General features: G+C 41.1%; 1 protein-coding gene across 1 annotated transcript in view; it reads left to right on the top strand.

Annotated features, from left to right (window-relative positions):
* cacna1aa (calcium channel, voltage-dependent, P/Q type, alpha 1A subunit, a) overlaps positions 1 to 25,235 on the top strand; it is a gene marked incomplete at both ends in the record, with an annotated part of 81,611 nt that overhangs the window by 43,642 nt on the left and 12,734 nt on the right. Inside the window, 16 exons of the mRNA XM_083931008.1 lie at positions 4,059 to 4,070; positions 6,471 to 6,570; positions 6,693 to 6,853; positions 7,504 to 7,644; positions 7,736 to 7,937; positions 8,322 to 8,486; positions 9,043 to 9,153; positions 11,174 to 11,257; positions 14,693 to 14,809; positions 14,985 to 15,050; positions 16,004 to 16,101; positions 16,231 to 16,381; positions 16,516 to 16,643; positions 17,963 to 18,059; positions 23,355 to 23,469; positions 23,952 to 24,059. Of these exons, the coding sequence (XP_083787134.1) occupies positions 4,059 to 4,070; positions 6,471 to 6,570; positions 6,693 to 6,853; positions 7,504 to 7,644; positions 7,736 to 7,937; positions 8,322 to 8,486; positions 9,043 to 9,153; positions 11,174 to 11,257; positions 14,693 to 14,809; positions 14,985 to 15,050; positions 16,004 to 16,101; positions 16,231 to 16,381; positions 16,516 to 16,643; positions 17,963 to 18,059; positions 23,355 to 23,469; positions 23,952 to 24,059 (1,856 nt within the window). The remainder of the gene's footprint in view (positions 1 to 4,058; positions 4,071 to 6,470; positions 6,571 to 6,692; positions 6,854 to 7,503; positions 7,645 to 7,735; positions 7,938 to 8,321; positions 8,487 to 9,042; positions 9,154 to 11,173; positions 11,258 to 14,692; positions 14,810 to 14,984; positions 15,051 to 16,003; positions 16,102 to 16,230; positions 16,382 to 16,515; positions 16,644 to 17,962; positions 18,060 to 23,354; positions 23,470 to 23,951; positions 24,060 to 25,235) is intronic.

The raw sequence follows: 25,235 nt of genomic DNA, 5'->3' as shown, positions 1-25,235 counted from the left end.
TCTCTTGCATATCTACTGCCTCACTGGCACCTTGGAGTGCAGCCTCCCCTGTTCTTCTTTATTCACCTTTGACTCAATTCAGGCTCTTTCTTCCTCCTTCTTTCTCTCTCTAACTTCTGTTCTTTTACACTCTCTCATATATATTTTTTCTCTCTGTCACTCAGCATTTCTATTTTCGCTTACAAATGGCCAATCCTCTACAGTTGGCCATTTTTTCTGCCTTTTCTCTCTCATTTGACTTATCTCCTACAATCCTGCCATTTCTAAGCCCTTCCTCCAACTCCCTATACCCCATCATGTTAAAAAGTAGTATCCCAGCATCCCCTTTTTGTCCACCTCCTTTTCCCCTGTGAGAGGTGAGGACCACCCTTTGCACCTGTAACCCTTTAGTGCCTAGGGCGTTCTAGAGTCAAAGCTTGGTCAGGTCATGTTGGGCTGGCTCTCAAAAATCTCCACAACCTTCTCCACGGCAAAGCAGGTACTTCAAACCCTACTTAATCTGCATGACTGTGAGGATAAAATTCAGTTACATTTGCGTAACTGGTTAGGGCTTAGCTTATAACCACTATGCTGAGCATGATTTGTGAGTTTTAGGATTTGCTGCCATGCTTCTGCATCGTTGGGAATAACATAAAGTGAAGCAGACCTTCAGGACTGCCGTTTGAAGACATACAGTACAATAGGTTTACAGTGGTGGTGATGCTCTTTTTCTATCAGACTGAGAAAAGGATTCAATAGTTTGCATTGATCTTGCCGCACGTTCACTGTACAAGTAAGTGACCATTTGTATTTCCACTTGTAGGACGTGGTAATGTAGAGCTGAGGACAGGTTATGTTAATGGCTTCAGTAATTGTGGGGGCCTTAAATCCAGTCTTTTTGGGAACCATTCATATCATATCGTATCGCATCACACCTTCTCATGTGTTGGGAAACCGAAGTTGGTGGGCTAGGATGGTGTGTGTGTGTGGGGGGAATCCATCCATTTGATTTACCGGCAACAATAAAATACACTGACTTACTTGTTTATGCTATTAGGTAAGTGTACATCTGTGCAATCAAATGCATTTCAATACAGTAGCCCTTCAGTAAATCTTGTGTCTGGCATGATGCTGTGTCATTCAAATAACATTCACAAAAAGAGGATGTATTGCTGGATTGTTGTATCAGACTGTATTAAATTGTACTGTGAAACTGGTAAAATGACAACTCAGTGTACATCACAGTAGCAGTGACACAATTGTTTGCTTGATCATCACCACAAATGTCCTAAATTTGAGATAATTGAAGCCATATGACTGCTTTCATTGATCTAATTCTAATTTCAGTGGAAGTGAGTTGAAATGAAACTGAGACTCATCCCCTCCATATCCATGTATATCAAAATGGAAATGGCTAAGTGACATCATTAATTGAATACAGGCTGTATATTGCAAACTACACTTGGTACCGGCTTAAAATCCCTCCACTTTGCATTTCCCCAACATGATTACCTCTAACATTGTCACTTCGGTGCTCCTGTTGCTCCATTGGTCTGGAGTTACGCCTTAAGTTGTTCATTATAGCCAAAAAGATTTTAGCAAAACACCAGGCACTGGTAGTTGTTTCCCCTACCTCCTTTTTTCTTTCTGTCCATCCCTTCTACTCTTTCACTATTCAGCAACAGCTGAAATCTCTTACTTCTTCCTCTTCATCCTGCTGGCCTCAAAATGTTCACACAATATTATTATAATATCAGGTCACATAGGAATATGAGGAAGAACACATCCCACAAACTTATGAAGTTGGGAAAATGCAAATTTTATCCTCATTCTTACCATGCTCATTACAGATTTACTATGGATTCTTAAAATCCATTGTTACATCTCTTCACTGGGTATTTAGGCCAACAACAATGCTGCTTCTACTGTACACTGTACTTAGTGGAAAGCAGTGTCCATTAACTTGAAGAAAAATACACCATTAGGCTACATAATCATAAATGTATACTTTTGTTTCGTGAATCAATGTGTTCACATTACTTTTTTGTAATATGTTGTTTTGGGGTTGGATTTAATTTAATTTATTTCATTTCCTACAGCTCCATTGCACAATGATAAACTAATGAACACATATCTCTGCCACTTCTCTGGTGGAGTTGCCCATTGATGATTTTGAAGCATCTATGGAAAATGTCAGCTTTCTTATTCTGATGGGCCTATTTTATGATGGTGTGCTAGGGCCATTGCTTATAAATTAAAATAAAATTACAGAGCTGGGGGAGGGGGGTATTATTCTGAAAACAAACAACAACTCAGAGATGAAAATAAATTTACAGATAGTCTCTGAGATTCGGAAATTCAGAGTTTTATTACCCCTCTCCCCCGGCTCAATATTATTTTGTCTAGCTTAAGTGGCCCTAATACTGTGTTGTACCTATTCTGAGCCCTGCATGGTCTCACATTGTCTTTTATTTGCAGCTTATCTGTGGAATACAAAGTACACACTTTCAATGAAGATTCAAAAAATCCAAAGGAAATGTCAACCACTACTCTTATTGCACAGTAGAAGTGTGGTCACAGGCCAGCATGGAGATGAGGAATTGGTCCTATAAAGAACATATGAACTCGGCAGGTGCTCCAGGGTTCTAGTGGTGGTGCCATCTATAAGACTGCCTTCTGCTGCAGTCTTTCTCTCTGAATCATTTTTGTGTGTTCAATAACTCTCTTCCTCCTAATTTCTAGTTGTGTATGTGATACATAAAGCTGTCCGTGTTTCTGTATGTGTGTATATATATATATATGTTAGCCTCTGTCCTTAACTCTGTGCCCTCTAACCTCTTTCTTTTACATATTTATATATGGGTCTGTATGTCCTCTCTCTGTGACTAAGTCCATACTTCCAAGGGAAATGTTACCTATGGACTAATAAATAGATGTGACACAAGTGTTTCTAATCAACAGAAAGATTCGAAAAAATCAAACAGCATACAAAAACAGCACAGCAGCTGAGCATATTTAAAGCCATTTTTACATGAATGCGGGTAATAACTGTGTACCAGCGAAGGAAAACCATACTTCTACAGGCAAAGCTGGTACATACTGTACTGTATGTTAAAATGAAGACAGACTCACAAAACAATCAATTAAGCCAGTTGAACCAATAAAGTCTGATTTAATTGTAGGGTTAATGAAAGGGTTAATGAAACTAATGGCTGAGGGAGAGATCCGAACCGGTCAGCACAGACTCATGCACATCCAGATAGTGCCTTAATTCAATTGGTGGAAATCAAACAGCACCCCAGAAAGGCTCAGCAGTCTCAATGGAGATGTATATCGCCCCTTTAATCCAATTAGTGAGGGCTGCTGGAGTCTTGGACCACTTGTGCTGCTGTACTGCATATTTCTGCAGCCAGATTGGGCTTCATATCCAGACGGGCTTCCATTGCAGGGACACTTGCCTGATAACTGACCGAGCTTGGTTAGCTTATATGGATAGTATCCATACAAATCAAAATATCAATGTATCCATTGGATACATTGATATTTTGATTTTTTTTTTTTTCACTGAGCATGATTGCACTTCTACAGTAGTAGTAGTACTTATTAATAGTAATTTAAGCTCTGACATACGAAATAATCATCTTGAAATAACCTACATACAATGGAATTAAATTATTAATGCAATTAATAACAATTAATCCTGTGTTGCCTTCCTACTGAATAATAATAATAGAAGCAGTATCTGGCCTGTAAACCCATCATTAATGAAATGTCAGAGATGGAGACAGTAGTTCAGTGCTGTGATGTCGTCACACTTTTTGTCAAAATTTTGAATGTGCGTGTTTATGTCCATGTGTGTTAGATTTGTTAGGGAGGGTTGATCTAATAAAAAGTAGGCCTTGTTTTCTCTTTCTCTCTCTTTCTCTGTCTTTCATATGGATGTTTTCCTTCAATGTCCTTTTTCTGTGTTCCATTCTGTTTCTTTCTCCCATCCTTTGTCTCTCTCTCTCTCTCTTTCCCTCTCTCTGTCTCACTGTCTCACTGTCTCTTACCCCTCATCTCTCCGTTTGGACCAGCAGCAGCGGCGGCGGGTAAAGTTCTCTGTCTTTTTCCTCCTCATTTTCTCCTTCTGCACTCGCAGAGCCTGTTCTTCTGATCACACATTTCTTTCCTCTTCATCCATCACTGTTGACTTCTCTACTTGTGTGTTATCTTTCCATTGTTCACCATGGAACAGCTCTGACTCAAACGTAACTTAGTCTGAAGTTAACGTACATCAGGTCCTCAACACAATCAAACAGATACCCTTTAAAATAGCATTAGTACAAGAATAGAAAAAGAACACATCTGGGAAATTCCAACCCAAAGACGAAGTGAAGTGAAAATTTGACCAAACAAATGAGCAAAGACACAACTTAGTGCACAAGTAAAAACAATGCCGAACACACACACATAGATGTGTGAGCACTTGCACCACCAGCAGTACCATCTGGTTTTTAACAGCTGTAAGACACAGGCAGCTGTACTCACAGCTGTTTTCTCCCCAAAGGTGACTTTTGACCTTAATCTCAGGGCAGGGAGTTAAAGCTACTATAACAAATTTTAATGATGCTTTAGTTAGCCAGTTATAGTTAGCCAGTTATCTAAGTATACAGGTTAGACTGTTTTCTGTTTAAAAAGTAGCACTGTTTTTAGCATCAGTTAACTGTAATGTTTCTTGTACTTAAGTGCATAGTCAGTTAAAGTTACAATCTCAAAGATCCCTGTTCCTTTTTGGTGGCACCAATGGTAATAAGCGATAATTGCAGGTGTTGGATCACACTTCAAAGATTCAGACAGTTTTGCATGTGTGACGTCAGTCAATTGGCAATTGAAGAGGGTAGATGCAAGAATGTATCCACTGAACTTCAACACGGCCCTACTGCAGGGGGTCAACACACATCGTTGTTTGAACCCTGTTATAACGTAACATTGTAATGAATAAATATGAGGCCAAAAACAGCAATAATCTGCTTTATAATTCATTTCACATGACGTGACTTTTATAAGTAACGAAATGTAACCAAAATCATTTTAACCTAACCCTTCCCTAACCCTTCCTAGCTTGCTAGCTGCAAATTTAAGTGACACAAATGCAGTATGCCAGTTTAATTCGGTGACTCTTCGGTGACTACATTCTAGCATCTACCGTTCAATAGCAAGCCTGTTGCATTAGCTTCACCTACCAGCCACTGCTGGGTGATGAATAACACGTCACTAACAGTGCACCGCTTGTGTTTTTTCTCGGGAATGTTGCCACAGGCACCCAGTTCATAATAATGCAAACGCAAGGGCGGTCATCAGCGGGTCATAGGCTCAGTAAGTTAGTGAAAATGAAAATAAAAAATCTTTGAGATTGTTAGTTTAACTGACAGGCTCACTTATAGTACCTTCATTTGTGAGTGTTTAGTTTTGTACCGAGTGTTCAGTGTGACAGAAAAATGTACCTAAAGCTAGGTTTGGCTCAGCATTTCAATCAAGAAATGCTCGCTAAAATATCTTTGTCTTTGCCTAAATGGCACACAAGACAAGATTCCATGCTGTTTGAACAATGCTGTGAAAAATGCTTATCTAAGTTGTCTTTTATACTTTATAGAAAGGAACTTGTTGTCATCAAAAGAGAGAGTTTGGCTGTTCATTCAAGTTTTCACCACTTTGATACACATTGTGACACAAATTGTGACTCATGTTTAAAGTTGATAGAGTGGGTCTTTGTCTTATTTAACTATACATAAGCTTTCATTAAGTTAACATGAGGGTATTTTACTGTAAGTTACCACTAACGAGGATTTCCGTTAGTCAGCTGCAAACATGGCTCTCAAACTCTCTCTGTAAATCTCTCTGTGTAGAATAGAGTTCTCCATCACTCAACCTGCTGCTTAAAAGAGGAAATATTGTAGCATGGGAAGCAAGGTTTCAATGCAGCATGAATATATTTCACCATTAGCTGGGCATGTGCAAGGCACGGCTTTAGCCGTCTTTGTAAAGCATTGAAATATGTTGCAAAGTATTGAACAAGTTTAGCTACTAGTTAGCATTCAAGAAAGGAATGACACCTGTTGTTCCCGTAGCATGTACTGTAGTTGTAAAATACCACCTAATTCTAGCATGTAGCTACAATGCTAACCTCACACTTAGAAATAAGCGTAACATGATAGCAATGCTGCATGTGTTGCTATGTATTTAACCCAGACGCAGTTACTCATTTTGAGTTAACTCGGACACAAATACCATCAAGGAATGGCTTCCCACTGCCATTTTGGAATCAAAAAGACTCCGCCAGTCATATCCACCTGAACCTGCTGACTCTTTTTATTTGTGTGTGCGCGTGTGTGTGTGTGTGTGTGTGTGTGTGTGTGTGTGTGTGTGTGTGTGTGTGTGTGTGTGTGTGTGTATGCATGTGTGTGAATGTATCTGTTTCTGTGTGTATCTGCGTGCATGTGTACACACAGGGGGAGCAGTAAGGGAAAAGACCTCAGCACTATCAAGTCTCTGAGGGTACTGAGAGTGTTACGTCCTCTGAAGACTATTAAACGTCTTCCCAAACTTAAGGTATGCTAACATTTTTTTGTCCCTTAACCTTCTAATACCATCTGATCAGACCAAATCACAATAATAGTTCCAATCCAGTGTATTTCTTTCAAACAATAACCAACGCGTTTCTCGATCCTCAGGCTGTGTTTGACTGCGTGGTGAACTCTCTGAAGAATGTGCTCAACATCCTGATTGTCTACTTACTCTTCATGTTCATCTTTGCTGTGGTGGCTGTACAGCTCTTTAAGGGACGCTTCTTTTACTGCACTGATGAATCCAAGGAGTTTGAGCGCGATTGCAGGTCAGGAAATACCCCACTGTATTTACCCAGAGTAAAAATGTTCCGGTCACCTTTTTAGCATTGAGTTGAGCCCCAAAAACTGCATTCTCAATTACATTTCAATAGAAATGTATTTTGTCCTGGATTAGGTTTTTCTTTAACGTATCACAAATGAGTGTCTAATCAAAGTCCGTAAAGGGAGTTGGTTTTGGTGGGAGGACAGGTCAAAAATACACAGGACTTTTACCCAAGCAACCTCTGTCTATGTCCTGTGTGAAACCAAAAGTCACTTTATATAAGGTACTTAACCTACACAACATACATCATTTACGTAACAGGAACGTATTCTAACCCACAATCTTTTTTTAAAGCCAAAGGTTTTGTTGCCTACCCCTAACCATGTAGTTTTGTTTCAGAAAACACAACATTAATCACATGTTTACATGTCTGTTTCACCATGTGCACCATTTTCCCTCAAAGTGTAATTGAGAATGCAGATTTATTGTATGCAAACGTAATTTTCTAGGACAGAATTGGGTTTTTAAACAAGTAAAGTGTTTTTTCCCCTTCCACTGCATCTTCAGTATCTACTCAGGAACACAACATTCCAAACATTTGGAAGCAAACTCTCCCCTTTATGCATTGTGCTGATGATGTGATATATATTTCAGGGGCGAGTATCTGGTGTATGAACGTGATAACGAAGTGAAGGCGCAGAAGCGGGAGTGGAAGAAGTACGATTTCCACTACGACAACGTGGCTTGGGCCCTCCTCACCCTCTTCACCGTGTCAACCGGAGAGGGGTGGCCGCAGTGAGTATACTTGAACTTACGCATTCACATGCAGCATACGTGCTTTCTGACCACCCATAAACCTCCACTGTTCCCTTCTCTTCCTCTGCAGGGTGCTGAAGCATTCAGTGGATGCGACTTATGAGAACCAGGGCCCGAGCCCGGGGTACCGGATGGAAATGTCCATCTTTTACGTGGTGTACTTCGTGGTCTTCCCCTTCTTCTTCGTCAACATCTTCGTGGCTCTCATCATCATCACCTTCCAGGAGCAAGGAGACAAGATGATGGAGGAGTACAGTTTAGAAAAGAATGAGGTGAGGAAGGATTAAAGGTATAAAATGTAGTATTATCCTAAAAAACAATGTGTAAACTAATACAAAAGTAAGCCCTCTCAATTATCACTTATGACCCACTAAAAGTGTGTGGTGGTGTCTGTATATGCAGAGACCCTGCCTTCTGCCTGTCTTCTATGTTTACTTCTTTTTTTGAGGTGGACAGGGACATTTCGGGATGTAGGCAAAGAGGCGTACGTGTTCGCAATACTTAATACAGTACACCTTTTAAAGGAGTAAAGGAAGAAAGGGATAAAGAGTATTGGGAGGGTCATCTGAAGGCAGGAAGAACTGGATAGAGAAGAAGGAAAGACAGGAGAACATTAATGCTGGATGAGAATAAAACCTTTTTTTGTTTTTTTGCAGAGAGCCTGCATAGACTTTGCTATCAACGCCAGGCCTCTGACACGCCACATGCCTAAGAACAAGCTGAGCTTTCAATACCGTATGTGGGAGTTTGTGGTATCGCCACCATTTGAGTATACTATCATGGCAATGATCGCGCTCAACACCGTCGTGCTGATGATGAAGGTAAATGTCTACATGCTACAAACAGACACAATAATGCACACATTAACATGAACACACCAACAAAATACCATAGGCTACTATTGATTTTTGGAAGTTAACATTTCTCTCTGATTGAACCTGTGTCTCTTGCTGTCTCTATCTCAGTTACAAAACATACACACTCATTAGGTTGGACTTACTCAGATGTTGCTGTGTACACTATTTCCTTTTAATGACTATGTCTGACTCTCCCACTGGGCGAGCTGAACTGTGTGTCTTTTTACTTGCCCTCCTTTTTGTCCCTGACGGTTTGTCTGTGTGTGTGTGTGTGTGTGTGTGTGTGTGTGTGTGTGTGTGTGTGTGTGTGTGTGTGTGTGTGTGTGTGTGTGTGTGTGTGTGTGTGTGTGTGTGTGTGTGTGTGTGTGTGTGTGTGTGTGTGTGTGTGTGTGTGTGTGTGTGTGTGTGTGTGTGTGTGTGTGTGTGTGTGTGTGACAATCCATCCCCTTGTATTTGTACACTGGTTTGTTCGTTTGAATGTGTGTGTTGCTTGTGCGTATGTGTGTGTGTTTGTTCATAGTATGACGGAGCTTCTACTACCTATGAAGCTGTGTTAGCCAACCTGAACATAGTGTTTACCTCCCTGTTCTCCATGGAGTGTGTACTCAAGATCATCGCCTTTGGAGTACTGGTGAGTGTATGTGTGTGTGGTGAGGATGTATGTCTCTACTGTATCTTTGTAGAAAGTGCTGAAAGTCAGTTATTATCATATGGTATCCGTGTTATTTTATTGAGGAGATAAAGAAATGAGTCCTTGACCAATGACAACTGATCACAGCAATGTTTCTCTGTGCCCTACCTTGAGTAATTTTAATAGTCTTAAAGGTCCTTTATATAAAACATGTTTACATTCTGTAATGGTCAATAATTTAAATGTATTCTTTATATAATACTGTGTAGTCTGGCTACACCGGTTTATTATCCTGAGATAGGGGGAAAAACGCTCTGGCTTCCTTGTATTTATTTCTACTAATCACAATCGACCTGGTCAGCGTTTCCGTGCATCTGTGCTCTCAGCGTCTCTGGAACGTGATTGCAGCCGGAGAATGACTGTAATAGCACTGTAGCTGCATTTTTCTACCTATTTATGTTTATATATACAACTATAATATATATAGTATAGTTGTGACATAACAACTGTACAGAAGTCCTGACAGCTCGTTTAAAGGCACAGATTCTGAATACGGGCTGTGTGCATTTCTGTGTGGATTAAGCAATTCGATAAATTCATAGTATTTATGGAAATCTCACTTTTTAAAAAGTACTTAAGTACTTATTCTTAGGGTTTTTGGTGTCAACAGTAAGACTCGTTATGCCTGCTAGTGCCAGATACACAAAAAAACAATAGATTCAGCAAATTAAATGACACCCTGTTTCATGCGGTGGAGGCAGCCCTCTCGTCCATTATTTAGTTACATTTGGAAACATTGTCCATAGTGCATTATAGCTTACATGTTTAAGGAGGAACTGTGAGGAAACATTGAGCTTTTTAAGCAAAAAAAAGAGCGAAGATGCAAAGAGATTGAAAACTGCTAGAAGTCAGCAGTAAAGTGTACGTTCATCTGAGCTGCAGAGGACAAGGAGGGAGGCGTGTGAGGGGAAAGAATGGTTAGAAGAGATAGTTTAGGGATGAATGTTGAGAGGAGATGCAGGACTGGGTCGAACGGTAGCACAGTAATTAGAAGAACGGGGGTGACTGACAGATAGGCGGTAAAAAGAGAAGCAAAGATTACAGAGAGGGTGGATATTAAGCAGGATAGGATTTGAATCTGGGAGATTGCAGTGGAACTCACACTGAGCATGCACAATCACACACACAAATAACACAAGGCCTCAGAGACGTCTGTGTGTTTTTGTCAAGGTGGTTTATTTTAATAGCCGCCTCCCTTGCTCTCTCCATGTCCCTCCACTTGTCTAATGCACAGTTTGGCTGCAGGCTATATGTAGGAGAGCAAAAGAAGCGGACCTTGCTTTGTTCACCACTATCCCTCTATCTCGCTCTACTTTTAAAGCAAACATTTTCAGATCTATAATTATGTATATCTATGGATAAACATGTTTGTATGAATGAGAGGGATGTCATGTGATACCCTTTTTATGAACATTTTTGTAACTAGTTGGAATTTAGTATGACTTGGTTGTACAAGGATATTACAGTATGGGATGTTTGATGTTCTGATGCAGTACAAGTTGTCCCGAGCCTGTCTGCTGGCATCAACCCAACATGCCATCACTGATGGTCCATTTGTCTTATCTGATTTCTTTCCTGTTCCTGTCGGACACTGACATGCCTTTTTTTTCTTATTCTCTTTCTGACTGACTTTAATTCTCTCTCTCTCACTCTTTGTTTCTCTCACTTTCTCACTCTTAACATCTCATTCTCTTTCTGCATCTTTTTTATTCTAATATTACATAAATCCTACCGTATTGTTTTCTTTATTGTTTCAATGTGATCTGTATATCCTCCATCTCCTTGCATCACCAATTTATCTATCAATATTTGATCTGTTTTCTTTTCCGTCTCTGCCACATCCATGTTCTTCTATATTTTACTGTCCCACTCTTCACATGTCACCTCATCACCCTCTCACCCTCCCTTTTTCTATCTCATCCTCCCTCTTTCTCCTGTCTCTTTCTTGTCCTGGTCACAGAATTATTTCAAAGATGCCTGGAATATTTTTGACTGTGTGACAGTTCTGGGCAGCATTACAGACATCCTGGTTACAGAGCTCGGGGTAAGTGGCGGAATCAAATTAATTTTCTATGTAGATGTGTTTGTTTGAGACATCTCTACTGAGCAGTCAAAACTGTAAACAGGCAGAGGTGATATTGTATTAGCAATGTGTGTTGAGCCTGTATGACTGTTTATTAGATGAGCTTCAGCATGTGTCTATGGGCTTACACATCTGTCACATTGTGGGAAACACATACAGTAGACAAGACAAGGAGCTAGGGAAGAGCATGAGTTAGAGGCCACTGTTGAGTCTTGCATTGCTCAGTCATGCATGGACATCTCTTATATAATTGTCCCAGTTGGTGGAATGAGAAGAGACCAGACTCCAGCTAACCAGCACTGAGCCACTGACAGCGAGGCAGGAAGCATGCTGACGCTCTGTAGCGAGCCAGTGCACACAGCTTCTGCAAGCAACCTAATGGCCAATCAAATTATCAGATTCTATCTCAGGTTGGCCAATAGAGGATTTGCAGTTACATCAGGCTTCTGTTAGTAAGTACAGCTGAAGCCTTGAGGGTCCATTGGACACCTGACTATTAAAACAATTGGACTAGAAAACAAATAAAGCTAAAAGTGAGTGGTCTGATTAACTTGATTAGTGTTGGTTACATTATAGTGCACTAACTTGCTTTTAGCCATTGATGGTAAGATGGCCCTGTAGTTTGGTTAAGTCTGCTTTATCCATTATCACCTATATAGGGCAAATTGAAACACAAACAAGGTAGCATACAGCCATAAAACTTTTGATACATGTGCTAGTCTGGGTGTAAATGTACATATATCTGGAGAGAGTGTTTTTAAACATACAAAAAAATTCTAAAGGTATGTTCAGACAGAACATGAAGCGATTTTTAGACGTGGCGCGACTGCTTACAGATAGTAATGATAGATTGTGGCAGGTATGGTAACGTGCACTGATAGCAAAACAAAGGATCTACAAAAGATTAGATAGACGTAATTGTGCTCTAGGCAGCTAAATGATGTCTGAATGATGTCATTCATGTCATTTTGGACCAGCATTATCCAAGTGAAGAAGAAACATATTTTAAGGAATGACAGATTAAAAAAACGTAGATAAACATATATGAATATGGACTTGGTGTGCAAAGGCCATTATTCTGGGGGTTAATAAATCTACTATATAAATGTACAAAAATGAAAAAAAAAATGAGAGAGGAATGCTGCTAGCTCTGAGCTAATGCCTGGACAATTGGTACATTGGCTGTTGGGAGCAAGTAACAGGCGAAAATATAACGCAAGATGAAACATTTGCTTTGTCTTGGTCTGAACACAGTCAGATTTGTACAGTATTCACTAGACTGTATTCAAGAATTGCACAGCCATTATCAAGATCTGTGACACATTACTCACCAACTCTGTCTGAGGCGGCAAGGGATACCAATGATTCAAGTCCGGTCAAGGCTTAAATAGATGACTAGACTCTAGCAAATATTTCTTTGACTGGTTGGTCTTTATATTGGCATACGATCATGTTTATTTATTTTTAATATCTACAATCCCCTGCTGTCTAGATCCTTGGTATCCCTGCTGTATGAATGTATACAGTCTGCAGACCAAAACCTGCTTCTGTGTTAACTTGTCTCTATAATGTTGATTTCTTTCTTGTTTTTATCTTTTTACATGCTTTCTTTAAATCGTCCACAAACTTAACGACGATCTTCTGTAATCTACTTGGCCCCACCCCCTTCTCCCCCCAACATCTACTACTTCCTGCGATTCCATCCAATCAAAATGCACTATGAATCCTCTGTGTCCACCCATGACAACCGGCTTGGTCAATCTCTCTGGTTGTTCTTCGAACCAACCAAAAATCCAAAAATTTTGCTGCTATAAACCATATGTCTGCAACATCCACATGTAGATGGTTTGTAATTTTTTGGAGATCTTATTTTACTGCATCTGTTTTAGCTGCATCCCAGCCAATGTTGTAGCTGTAAAATGTGCATGTTTTTGCTTGTCCCCCACCACACAGAGCCCCGACTCCTGAGTGAGCTCTAAATTTGTAGTATTTTCATTTGTAACCTCTCTACCAGTCACTGTATCAATGCATATATTTTATTCAGCTGTAAATCCTACCCACACTGTACATCCTTTACTAAGAAGGATTGTATTGTATTAACTGGAATAGATTGCTCCATCTATCCATTGAGATTAGCCATTCATTGTATGCACATACATAGGCGCATACACACCCACACATATGGCAGTGACTGGGAGAGTGTTTCCAGTAACAACAGAGTGAATCCAAAGCTTTGCCTGTGGCAGAGAGAACAAGTGATGCATGCTGCCCCTCGCATGTCTCTGGCAGGGTCCCTTTATTTTCACAACACATACACTCACATACAAACACACACACACACACACACACACACACACACACACTCGGAGCAATGTAATACATGCTGTAGTGTAGATGGAACCTGCATGTGCCAGTCCCTTTTGAGCACTTCAAGTCTCACTTCAACTCACCTCAATTGCGCACCTTTTGTCGTTTATTGTGATACATGGTTGAAGAACTCATTTTTACAGGTTTCACATCAATTAATTATTATAATTTCTAACAAAACAAAAAAAGGCTTTATATTCAAAATCAAGCTTAATTGCCATATAAAACACTGTTTGTTGGGCATGTAATCATACAGGTAAGAAGAAAATACTGTATATTGACTTAATATATTATATCATTATTTAGTTGGTTCTTCAACCACCCTCTTGCTCTTATTTGTCTGTGACATCTTTACAGAATGTCACAGGACTTTGGCAGCCAATCCTATTGGATGGAGCATCGGCTGCCATTAGCTGTACCGGTTTGCCTTGAGTTAGTGCACATCTGCATGCTGTGGGCTTGCTTCATTTTAAAATATTGCATATTTTGCCTTGAGAGAATTAGTGCATTTGGTTGTCTTTCCAAGGAAACGTCCTGACATCCCTGCACTTTTAACTACTCACCATTCCTACTACGATTACTACTACGTAACCCAATTGGATGAAACTAGTTAGATTTGGATGATTTCCTTTCCCCTGTGTTGTTTTGTTTGGTTTTGTCTAACTTTAATGGATATGAAAAGCTTGTTGGAGCCTTGCTGATTTGAGTTTGGTTTGCTTTGACTTGTTTGGCTCCTGATTCTTTGATTTATATTGAGTTTGAATCTCCTTCAGTTTGGATTTTACTGTTTTCCTCTCATTTTTGTTATGTTTTGGGTGTCTAAGGAAATATGTTTGCACACTTTGCACTACAGCTAATTACTCTTTCCCTTTATTCCAACCCCAAATCCTTCTATCCTAATTTCACTCCCTATTTCACCTTTCTCTATCATTTGCTTTCCCTTCCTCTTTACTTTCCTATCTTCTACTCTACATTACCTCTCTGCCTCTGCCTCTCTTTCTCTGTGGTTATCCTGTGGCTGTACTGTAGAATAATTTCATCAACCTAAGTTTCCTGAGGCTGTTCAGGGCAGCTCGTCTCATCAAGCTGCTGAGGCAGGGAGAAACCATCCGCATCTTGCTCTGGACCTTTGTTCAGTCCTTTAAGGTTTACACCCAATTATGTAGCATAACACACACACACACAGATCATATGCATCCACATATGTAGATTTTACAGAAATACACATGACTAATATTGTGTTTATATAAAGACAATGCCCAGGTGCAGTCTCTTAGTGCACACAAACTTAATACCAAGCGATTAATGTGTCTCTCCTCAGGCACTGCCTTATGTCTGCCTCCTCATTGCCATGCTGTTCTTCATTTACGCCATCATTGGGATGCAGGTGGGTGAGATACTGAACCTAGTGTTCTAGCTGTAGTGCTTTTGGGATACATTTAATGTATATTTGTTGGATAATGAGGAGGAGGAGGATGATGATGTACTGAAGGATGAGGACAATGATAATGTTCATAAGGATTTGGTGCATAACCGAAGGAGGAGAAGGAGGATTATGGAAGTGGCATGTGTGCAGTAACGGTTTCAGATTGTTATCCTCTTCCACTCCTAGAGGACGTTGGCATCCTTGGCCGACAGCCTCATGAAACTGTATAACTACAAACTAGAGATGTAGGGCATTCAAATGATGTATGGCTATTCTATGTATATTGACAATAAGGGGGTTTCTGAGCAATTTCCAGAACAGACGTGATCGCCATCCAATCGCCGAAAAATGCAATTGTTGCAGAAATCTCCAAATGTCAAAAGCTTTTGATACCAAATCGCGGCAGGGATTTTCTAAGGTGTTCATCAAAGTCGGAGTGTCTGAATGTGAAATTTTGAAGGGTTAAATTCTGTACCAAATCTGTTTAACAAATGGTATCCACCTTAGAACCACTGCAACAATATATGAGACATAACAGAGCATGATAATGGCCATCATATACTTCCATAATAATGTTCAAGGCCTCATACACTGTAAAGTTTCAGCATTTGAATATGCGCCAAAACAAAACACAATGTTTATTACAGATTTATGACTAGAAGACCTTGAAACACATTACTGAGCTGCCTCTCAAATTAATCTTGAGGTCCCCAGCTTTAAGATGATGTGTACCACTTTTATGTAAAATCTACTGTTAAACTGCTATCCCCCCTAAAAAGACAGAAATTGGTCTGTGGTAGGGAGGGGTGTAGTGGAAGAGGTCAAAGTCTTAGATCCTGCTTTAGTGGCAAAAAAAAGCCAGCAAGGTCACTGATGAACGTTTTCAGTGTTAACATTATGAATGCATTCAACAGCTGTTTGGAAATATCGCTATTGAAGAAGACGGAGACAGTGCCATTAACCAGCACAACAACTTCAGGACCTTCGTACAGGCTCTCATGCTGCTCTTCAGGTGTGTTTACTTTACATTACACATTACTTTGCATTATTTGGATTGTTATCTTCTAAACATTATCTTCTAAACAAATCACTGGATGTTTGAATAACCATCTGAAACATGAGTTTTGCGTGCGTGTTTTAGGAGTGCGACCGGAGAGGCGTGGCACGAGATCATGCTGTCATGTCTGGGGAACAAGGACTGTGATCCCCTGTCAGGGAATCCAGAGCCAGAGTGCGGCAGCCAGTTTGCTTACCTCTACTTTGTTTCCTTCATCTTCTTCTGTTCATTCTTGGTGGGTACATGCTACACAATTCAGGGTCCTCGTCTATTCATTATTAAACTGATGACTTTGAAAAAATCCATTTTGATTGGCTCCATTTATCAGATTGGAGCTTTAACTTCTGTACTTTGTGTTTTCATGTGTAGATGCTGAATCTGTTTGTAGCCGTCATCATGGACAACTTTGAGTACCTGACTAGAGATTCATCCATACTGGGACCTCACCACCTGGATGAGTATGTCAGGATTTGGGCCGAGTATGATCCGGCTGCCTGGTGAGTGGCAACATGCATGCACTCATGGTGCACAAGCACACATCATAATTTGGCAGGCCTTGACATTGACACAATAAACCTTATATCATGACTTATCATGACTAACAAAACGTTATATCCATAAACATACAGCATTAGTTGTACTAGTTGTGTTTGCACCAGAGTAGTTCATATAAAACCACAGACATTTCTTAAGACCTGTATATTTCTTGTGCTTGTTTTAATATTCTTGTTCACACAGAGAAAGGCCCAAGCAATAAAATCGGTAACTTCTTAAAAGTGCTGTAAATGGGTTTTTTTAATGGCCTGGAAATGGACAAAAAAAACAAACTGATTTTTCTGGCGAAAGACCTGCAAGGAGGCTGTAAGGGATCTGAGTATAACCTCATCAGGCATCTGGTTATCTCTCTCACACCGTACAACCCCTCCCTCCTACCCTTCTTCCTCTTTTCTGTAAAGTGTCCTGAAATACTGCCCGCCCCTTCCCAAACCGTTTTTCCCTCTTCTGGAATCTGCATACTGCTAAAAAAAAAAAAAATGATGTGGCAACGTCTACACTCCAAACAAAGCTCCCTTGTCCAACTCTGTTGTCTAAATGCCTACTGTAGACATGCTACGTTTCATAGTATCTGTATTCCAGTGCCTGTGTGTTGCCCTTATGCTGACCTGTAGACTGCACATAGACAATAAGAATGGGAAAGGAAGAAGAAATCAGAGGATGGAAGGCATGTTCAAATTTACAGGAAAGATGGATAAAAGATTAAAATAAGGGGCAGTGACTACGACATAGACACCATTGCACGGGACTCAAAAAACGGAGAACAAAGACACTTGGCCGACATTGTACATGTTTAAGAGAGAGGGGATCTGCACACCAGAAGTAGCTATTAAGCTATTTAGCTGTTTACCAAGCACATGATTTTCTACTCTGTTTGCAATTCCTTAATTACATTGTGCACACATCCAGTTACTGGTTGGACTCGAGGAAGGAAAGAAAGGGCTGTCGAACTATAAGGATGAGGAGTAAGAGAAAGAAAAAAACAACAGATTTTCAAAATAGTAAAACTATTAGCACATTTAACAATGCGTGGCATTCAGTAAAGAGCTGAGAGTGTGGGTAGAGTTTGCATAGGTGCACATGTGTCTACAGAGTCAGAATTAATCACAGTAAACATGTTGTAAGGTGTTTTCAGATACTGTGTACTTGTCAATCTTGTGCTCTTCCTCCCAATGTTCTCTCTTCTTTCTGGATGTGTGTGCGTTTTCCTGTGTGTACGTGCGTGTGTGTGTTTCTTAACTCCCCTGTATTCTTCTTGCAGTGGGCGCATTCATTATAAGGACATGTACAGTTTATTACGAGTTATCGACCCGCCTCTCGGCTTAGGCAAGAAATGCCCCCATAGGGTGGCCTGCAAGGTTTGACTTCCATTCAAACAAAATCTTTCAACCACACTTGCTAGCAACAGCATCCAGGAATGGAATGAATGCCGCTTTATATATTATTTTTACTTTTCATTTCAATTTTATAACTTATTTTACACCATTATCGACGTTGCATTCTGAACTGCTGAGAGAATGTGCGGGACAATGCAGACACCCAGAGAAGCATGTGAAATGCACTAAGTGAAATGGAAAAAAAACTCCACAGTTTTATCACATTGTAAAAAAAAAATTTCTTTTTTTAAATTTACTTTTTTAAATAATTTTTTCTTTTGCTTGGAGCCATGGCTAAAATGTAGCAAGCTACGGTTGCTCACTGTAGTGTTGCATTGTTCTTGGTTTTTTGGGGGTTGGGGGGAAAGACAGAAACTGCATTGACACCCCTTCCTCCTCCTCCCCTCTCTCCTCGTCCGAGCAGCAGCAGCAGCAGCTTGGTGCCTGCTGTTAATCTCTGCTCTACTCTTCTGTGCAAACACACAATCAAACACACAAACACATAAACATACGCCTTTGTCCTGCTTACACAGAACTGTCTTCTGATACTACAACAGGACATTTACCTCTCAAATTCCAATCCTCCTCTTGTCTCCCTCCCCTCTGTCATTTACTCCCCCTCTTTTGTTTGAGATGAAAAACAAAATGTTAGAGAGTACCGTAGCTCATAGAGAAGCCACACGGCCACGTCTCTTCAAATCAGCCCAATAACCTTGTCTTTCTGTTGTCTTTTACTTTGTTTTGGTCTATATCTCTCTTTCACCCCCTTTCTCTCTCAATCTCTGACACTTTACTCCTCTTTTCTCTTTTCAACTCTATCCTCTAATCAATCGTCTATTCAATCTCTCTCACTGCATCTTTTTTCTTCTCTTTCCCTCTCTAAATATCTCCATCTCTCCCTTTTTTGTGTTTTTACGGGGGTGATGGCACTGGCTGATGATGCAGTGGCAGGATCAGTTGCAGGGAAATGTATGACATGCTGAGGCACATGTGTCCTCCACTAGGCCTTGGGAAGAGGTGTCCAGCACGGGTGGCCTACAAGGTCAGAAAGGACCCCATCTTCACCCAAGTCTCCTATGGGTGTTGGTTTTTTTTGGGGGGGGTCGGGTGGGTCCAGGAGGGAGGGGCCAAGGATTTAAGCGCTCAACGTGGTGTAAACTTTAGTGTCATTGTTTCTTTTAGTTCTGTTTTTGTTTCTTTTCGTGGAAAGTGGGGGTGGGCTGGTCGGTGTTGTGGCGTGGTGTGGTGGTGTGGGATTGGTGGGTGGAGGTAGCGAGACAATTAGGGTGGAGGGCTAGGCGGGGCGGGGGGGTCTGTATCCACAGGAGGAGACGAAAGGAGGGACCTTCTCAGCTCGTTTGCACCGTGTACGACAGACACACAAGCTCACTTACACAAACATGCAATAGCCATGCACGTTACAATCAATAGTGTCTTACTATTTTTGAAGCAAAGTGATAGTAGTAAGGGTATACATGAATGCAATTATTTAAACACATTAGAACAATAAAAAACAATAACGATATGAATTGATTAGACAAACAGTTCACACATGTAGACGCACACTCTTACACAGAAACATGCGTGTGCAGCAGGGCTTGGAAGGTCCGCTAGACTTACGTCCTCTGACTCGTTCCGTCCTGTGGATGGGGCAGACACATAGACACACGCACGCACACAGGAATTAAGTCATATCAACCTACACATAGATATTGACTGTTATTTTGAATGGTAGAGAGAGCAGAAGGGCTTGTCTCAGTGATGTGTTTTCCTCAGAGAGCCTTTAGTTGACATACAGAAGCCGTTCTTTTTCTGTCACCCTTCATGTAGCAGCTCCAAGCCCCCGAGCAGCCTTTTCTATCTGCAAGTCCAATCTTCTCTTTGTCCTTTGGTTCAGTCGTCAATGCAGTTCTATTCTGTTTCCAGCCCCCCTCATCTCTGCATATTGCTCCCCTCCCCACACATATATACTCCCTCACCTGCCTTCTGCATGGCCCGACAACCACCCCCATCAACCCCTGCACAGACCCCTGTCCGTCATATAATCAGCACAGACACAATTAATCTTGCTCAAAGTGTTATCAGAATAGAAATATACAGAATGATAACAACAAATTTACCTTTGTGTTCCTGTAACACCTCTCTTGTGTTCAACGTGACAGTCTCATGAAACATCATTGGCAGATCACTGTGAGCCTCAGGGGAAAGCTGGCCAAACAGCCTGTAGGCACAGGAGATCACTCCATTGCTAACCATCGCTTTATCCAACTCTCTTCTCCTTCTCCAGCAGACCTGGGGCAAATAGTACTGGTATTTTATAATATTTAAGGTTCCATATGGATGGGGGACTTTAATACAAGTGCAATTTTTAATGTGTCAAATATGTTACAAGTCAGGAAATGTCTACATTTTCTCGGCTACTTTGTATTTACAGTCTAAAGCCACTTTCTCATATGAACTGTAGACAATATTGGAATAATGAGGCACAGACAATGTCTGAAGCTGTCCTTTCTCACATGTAGCACACAATAAGGAGATTGTCCGTGTCAGACGTGTTCTCACTTGCGCTGAACGAAAGATGTGACGGACTGGAAGTGGTCCACGACAACAGCGCACCTAAAACATTTTTACGTGACGGATTTAAGCCTACAAACAGTGACGGTTAGGGTTAGGCATGAAAACCACTTGGTTGGGATTAGAAAAAAGGCTGTGGTCTGGCCTGCAACTAATGTCCATGAAATGAATGGCACCGGGACATGAACGGTGACCAACCGGGAAATAAACCCCAGTCGCCCAGGTGAAAGTCCTGTGTTTTAGGACCCATCCACCACCCCCAATGTGGCTAATTTTGTGTCATGCTTGTCCACACGCAATAAATACATGGAACACGCATGAATTAGTGCGCATTACTTTTCGTTGTTATATGTACGAAACCTGCATGAGAATAGTCTGAGGAGGCAGAACATGATGCCGATTACAACGCGGTCACATAGCACGTTCATAATTTGGTCATAAATAATCAGGTCTCTTGCTGTTCCTTTAATATGAATTTCAGCGTCGTCCCTTACTGACAGAAGTTCCTGAATCTTGTCGTCTCTCAAGTTAGACATATTCGTGGGTGTCTTTAGATTACCCTTCCTCTTTACCTGTGGATGATTGTATTCTTCTCGTTTCATGCAAACTGCATTATAGAAACATCAAACATGGGCTCAGTTTGACTTTGCAGTACATGTGTGAAAGGGGCTTAAGGTTATTGTAATATAAAGAAATATCCATCTATGATCTCTACATGATTACACTAATAGGCAAAACATAAAGGTTGTCACCTGTGTGGATAAAAATGTATTATTTGACCCAGGTTGTTGCACCTCTTTCTCATGATTTTATTTTTAACCCCAACCTTGCCTTACCTTTGATTTTACCGTCAAACATTTTTTTCTAAAAGCCTCCTCCCTGAACTAAAAGGTAGGCCCTCAGTCTCCCTGCCAAACAACCTAACATGCTTTACATGTAGGGTTTTGGCTTTCCTAACATCGTAATCTGCCCCGTTGCAGTTAATGCTGTAATACTTTTCCAGAAGGTTGCCATCTCTGTGTTTATGCCTTACCTCCCGTTCCACTTTCCCTAAGCATCTTGCCAATGAGAGAAATCCAATCTTACCTTTGACCTTCCAACCAGTCCACAGAACAATGCCCCATCTAGCTCCACTGCTTTTAACCTTTTATCTTCTCTGTCCTGAAGAGAGATGGCAGAGCCTTCAGGCAGGACCGCTTTCTTACAGACACAGCCAACTAAGTGTGGTGATGTTTCTTTCTTTTTTTTCTTGCACAGTTTTTTTTTTTCTTTTATTTGGCTATTTTTGGTCACATTTTATCTTTACACACTCCAGCTCATAACCTATTAACCTATTGATTTTTATTACTCTATCATCTCCTTTCCTCAAGCGTCCCCTTTCAACTCTTATTATATCTATTTTCTGGCAAATGAAATATTTTTTTTCACCTCATATTTCCTACATATTCCTGGATTATATTCGCCTCAACACTCATTTTGCACCTTAGCAACAATATGAAACACTTCCATGGTGGCCATTTTTTTGTTTCTTCTTCTTCCCTTTTCCACAGAATGCTGCTCTCTCTCACCTATTAACCTTCCAAGTCTGTGCCCATTTTTCACACATTGGAGCTCATATGATTAGAGCTAGTTGCTCTATTATTTCAGCCTAGTCTCATCATCTACAAATTCTCTTATTTATAACAATCACGTTAAAACGACTCACAAACTCATTGTAATGTCGCCAACAAAGGATGCTTTCTGTGTACGGCTGCGCAGCTGCTTGTCCTGAGAGGCATATTGCCTGTGCATCGCATGCTGCATGAGGGTGGGGTGAGCAAGAAGGGTTTGGGGGATTAGAGATTTTTTTTCAAAGTTTGTTGGATGGATTAAAGGAGTTGCATTTAATCAGGATGTGGGGGGAGGCATGATATGCTGCATGTTTGGGTTGTCGTCGTTTGCTGTTACCAAACACATATGAACGTCACTCTATCATCTGTGAGTTGGTGTGTGTCTGTATTGTTTGTTTCAATTACAAACCAACAAGACCTACAAAGGATCAAACTAATAAATGAAAAACCTAAGTGTTCCCTTTCCTTAGATCAGCTCCTTGGTTGTTTTTGGTTTATTAGTTTATCATCTGGTCTCTGTTGTTTTCACTGTGAACCTCCAAAGCCCTAGGGGGGAGCTCTGGATAATAGAAGCTGCTGCTCAGCCTGCCCTCCTGTTTCTTCATCAAAGTCTCAAGGTCACCAGTTCAACCAACCTGTGAGGTATCCTTGATGTTAGCAAACATTACATAGATAACACTACGATTATGAAATAAATCAGTAAATTAGACAAGGAAAAAAATCTGAAACAAATATTTTTGTTTAATACCTTTACACTCACAGGTTCTCTCATATGACAAATCAAATTCAAATCTGTGAATTGTAAAAAAAAAAATGCCACTGCACTTCTATTGCACTCAAATATACTTCATTTGACACTGTAGCTGAGCTTGAGCTATTTGTTACAGGCAGACAGCCAGAGTCAGAGCCTGCTACAGATGCTATACACAGCTCCTACAACCTCCTTTACCCAAACCCCTCCCTTCTTCCCTCTCCCCCTCCCCTTCTTGCCACAAACTCTACGCTCCCCCCTGTCACCTGGAGGTTCCACAAACATCCCACCCCACTTACTTCCCCATTTTCTCACCACTCACCCTGACTGGCTCTCCCACAGAGACTGCTCCGTATGGATCTGCCTGTGGCCGACGACAACACGGTCCACTTCAACTCCACTCTTATGGCCTTGATCCGCACAGCATTGGACATCAAGATTGCCAAGGGTACGGAAGGTTTGGAATCCCTTTTACCTCCTTTGCTCCAATTTTCACATTTTTTCTCCTTTTCTTATTTCTTCCATAGTGCAGTGCTGCCTGCTATTTCTGTGCTGAACCCAGAAACCTTCAGCTCTTCCCGATGCTTCTCCTACTGTAGCTTAAGTACAGCGTGATTTCTATGGCAGTTGATCCAGTGCGTAGCGTGTTGTGTGTGTGAGGCTGAAGGTTGAGGTCCAGTCAAATGGAGGTTCTGTCACTTCCGCTTAAAAATGAAATCACCTGTGTACCTTTGTTTAGTGCAGTTATTATTTGATCATAGCAATGCTAACCTTACTAATAAAGATCTTCTGTTTGTTTGTCTTTGTTTACATGTTTGTATGTCCTCTCTTATACCTTTTTGTATCAATCTGAATGGTTGGGCATTGATGTCTGTGCATCAAAAATGTGCATATGTATCTGTATGTATGTGCATGCGCGTGTTTGTTGAATCTGCTAAGGTGGTGTTGACAAGCACCAGATGGACGCAGAGTTGCGGAAAGAAATGATGGCAATCTGGCCCAACCTCTCCCAGAAGACTCTGGATTTGCTGGTTACACCACACAAGTGTAAGTTGCAGAGTGTTGTGCAGGCGCAGCAATGTGGCTTGGATGCAGCCACCCTGTGCCGCCCAGTGCTCCAACGTTGTATCTCTTCACGCCACCTGAAGGACCGCTTCTCTCAGCCAGTCTCTCTCACTGCTCCACCCTCTGATACAGCTGGCATATTACCCCGCACATCCACACCCATATACCTCAGATCTATGAAGACATAATTATGTGAACATGAAGAAAATCCAAAACAGAAGCACTGACAAAGCACAGGGTTAGGGTAGACGCAAAACAACTACACACAGATATACAATAACCCAAAGGCCCGGACACACCAAACTGTCATCGAAGAACGCGTGGCGACTGAAGGCGACAAAGGCCGATTGTTGCGTTGCCTCCCGTCACCTGTGTCTTGCCTCAAAGTCTATAGCTGACAGCCAGCTAGAATGTACTTTCTGCGCGTATGGGAGGAATAACCTCTCCATACCAGCAGGCAGTAGTAGTCTGAATTTGTCATTCAAAAGGGAAATCAAGACGCTAGTTAGCCAGTTAGCACATTAACAACACCACCCGATGTTGAAAGAACAAATTATATGTACTTCGCAGGAGCATGACAAATAATACAAACACTTATGGACAGTTTCTCCGCAGCAAAAAAACACAAAAAAAACGATCTGACATAACAGCCTTGTTTTCGATCTCAGCCTCTGGACTTTAGCTTTTTGTTTACTTTCCTCACTTCTGTTTCTCGCCAATCAGAGTGATTTCTCTGACCGATGGCTCAAAAGCCACTGACAAGGGCCGACTAATGCCCACAGTGAAGGACACAAAAAACTAGGGCGACGAACGCTCACCATCGGTCCAAATTTGAACGACGGCCAACCGTCAGCTTGGTGTGTCCCTGCCTTAACACAGAAACCTGCAGAAACCACACTCACCAAAAAAGACTGACCACCAGTTCCAGACCCCAACACTTCTCCACCTCTCTGTGGCTGAGATCAGAGGGTGCCTCACTATAGATCAACTCTCTATAGACGTCTTTTCACTTCAGGGGCGGTCAGCTGTGTGCACTAGGCTGGCTGTGCTTGATAGAACAAACTGTATATATATTTTAGCGTTATTACACTAAGAACAAATGCACAGGTGCTAATGCACAGTGCTAGTGGCATGATCCAGTATATGCTTTAGTTTATG

Source organism: Echiichthys vipera (assembly GCF_963691815.1).
Source record: "Echiichthys vipera genome assembly, chromosome: 17".
In the NCBI taxonomy this organism is placed as follows: Eukaryota; Metazoa; Chordata; class Actinopteri; order Perciformes; family Trachinidae; genus Echiichthys; species Echiichthys vipera.
Note: the sequence above shows the minus strand (reverse complement) of the source record. Positions and strands in the feature narration are given on the sequence as shown.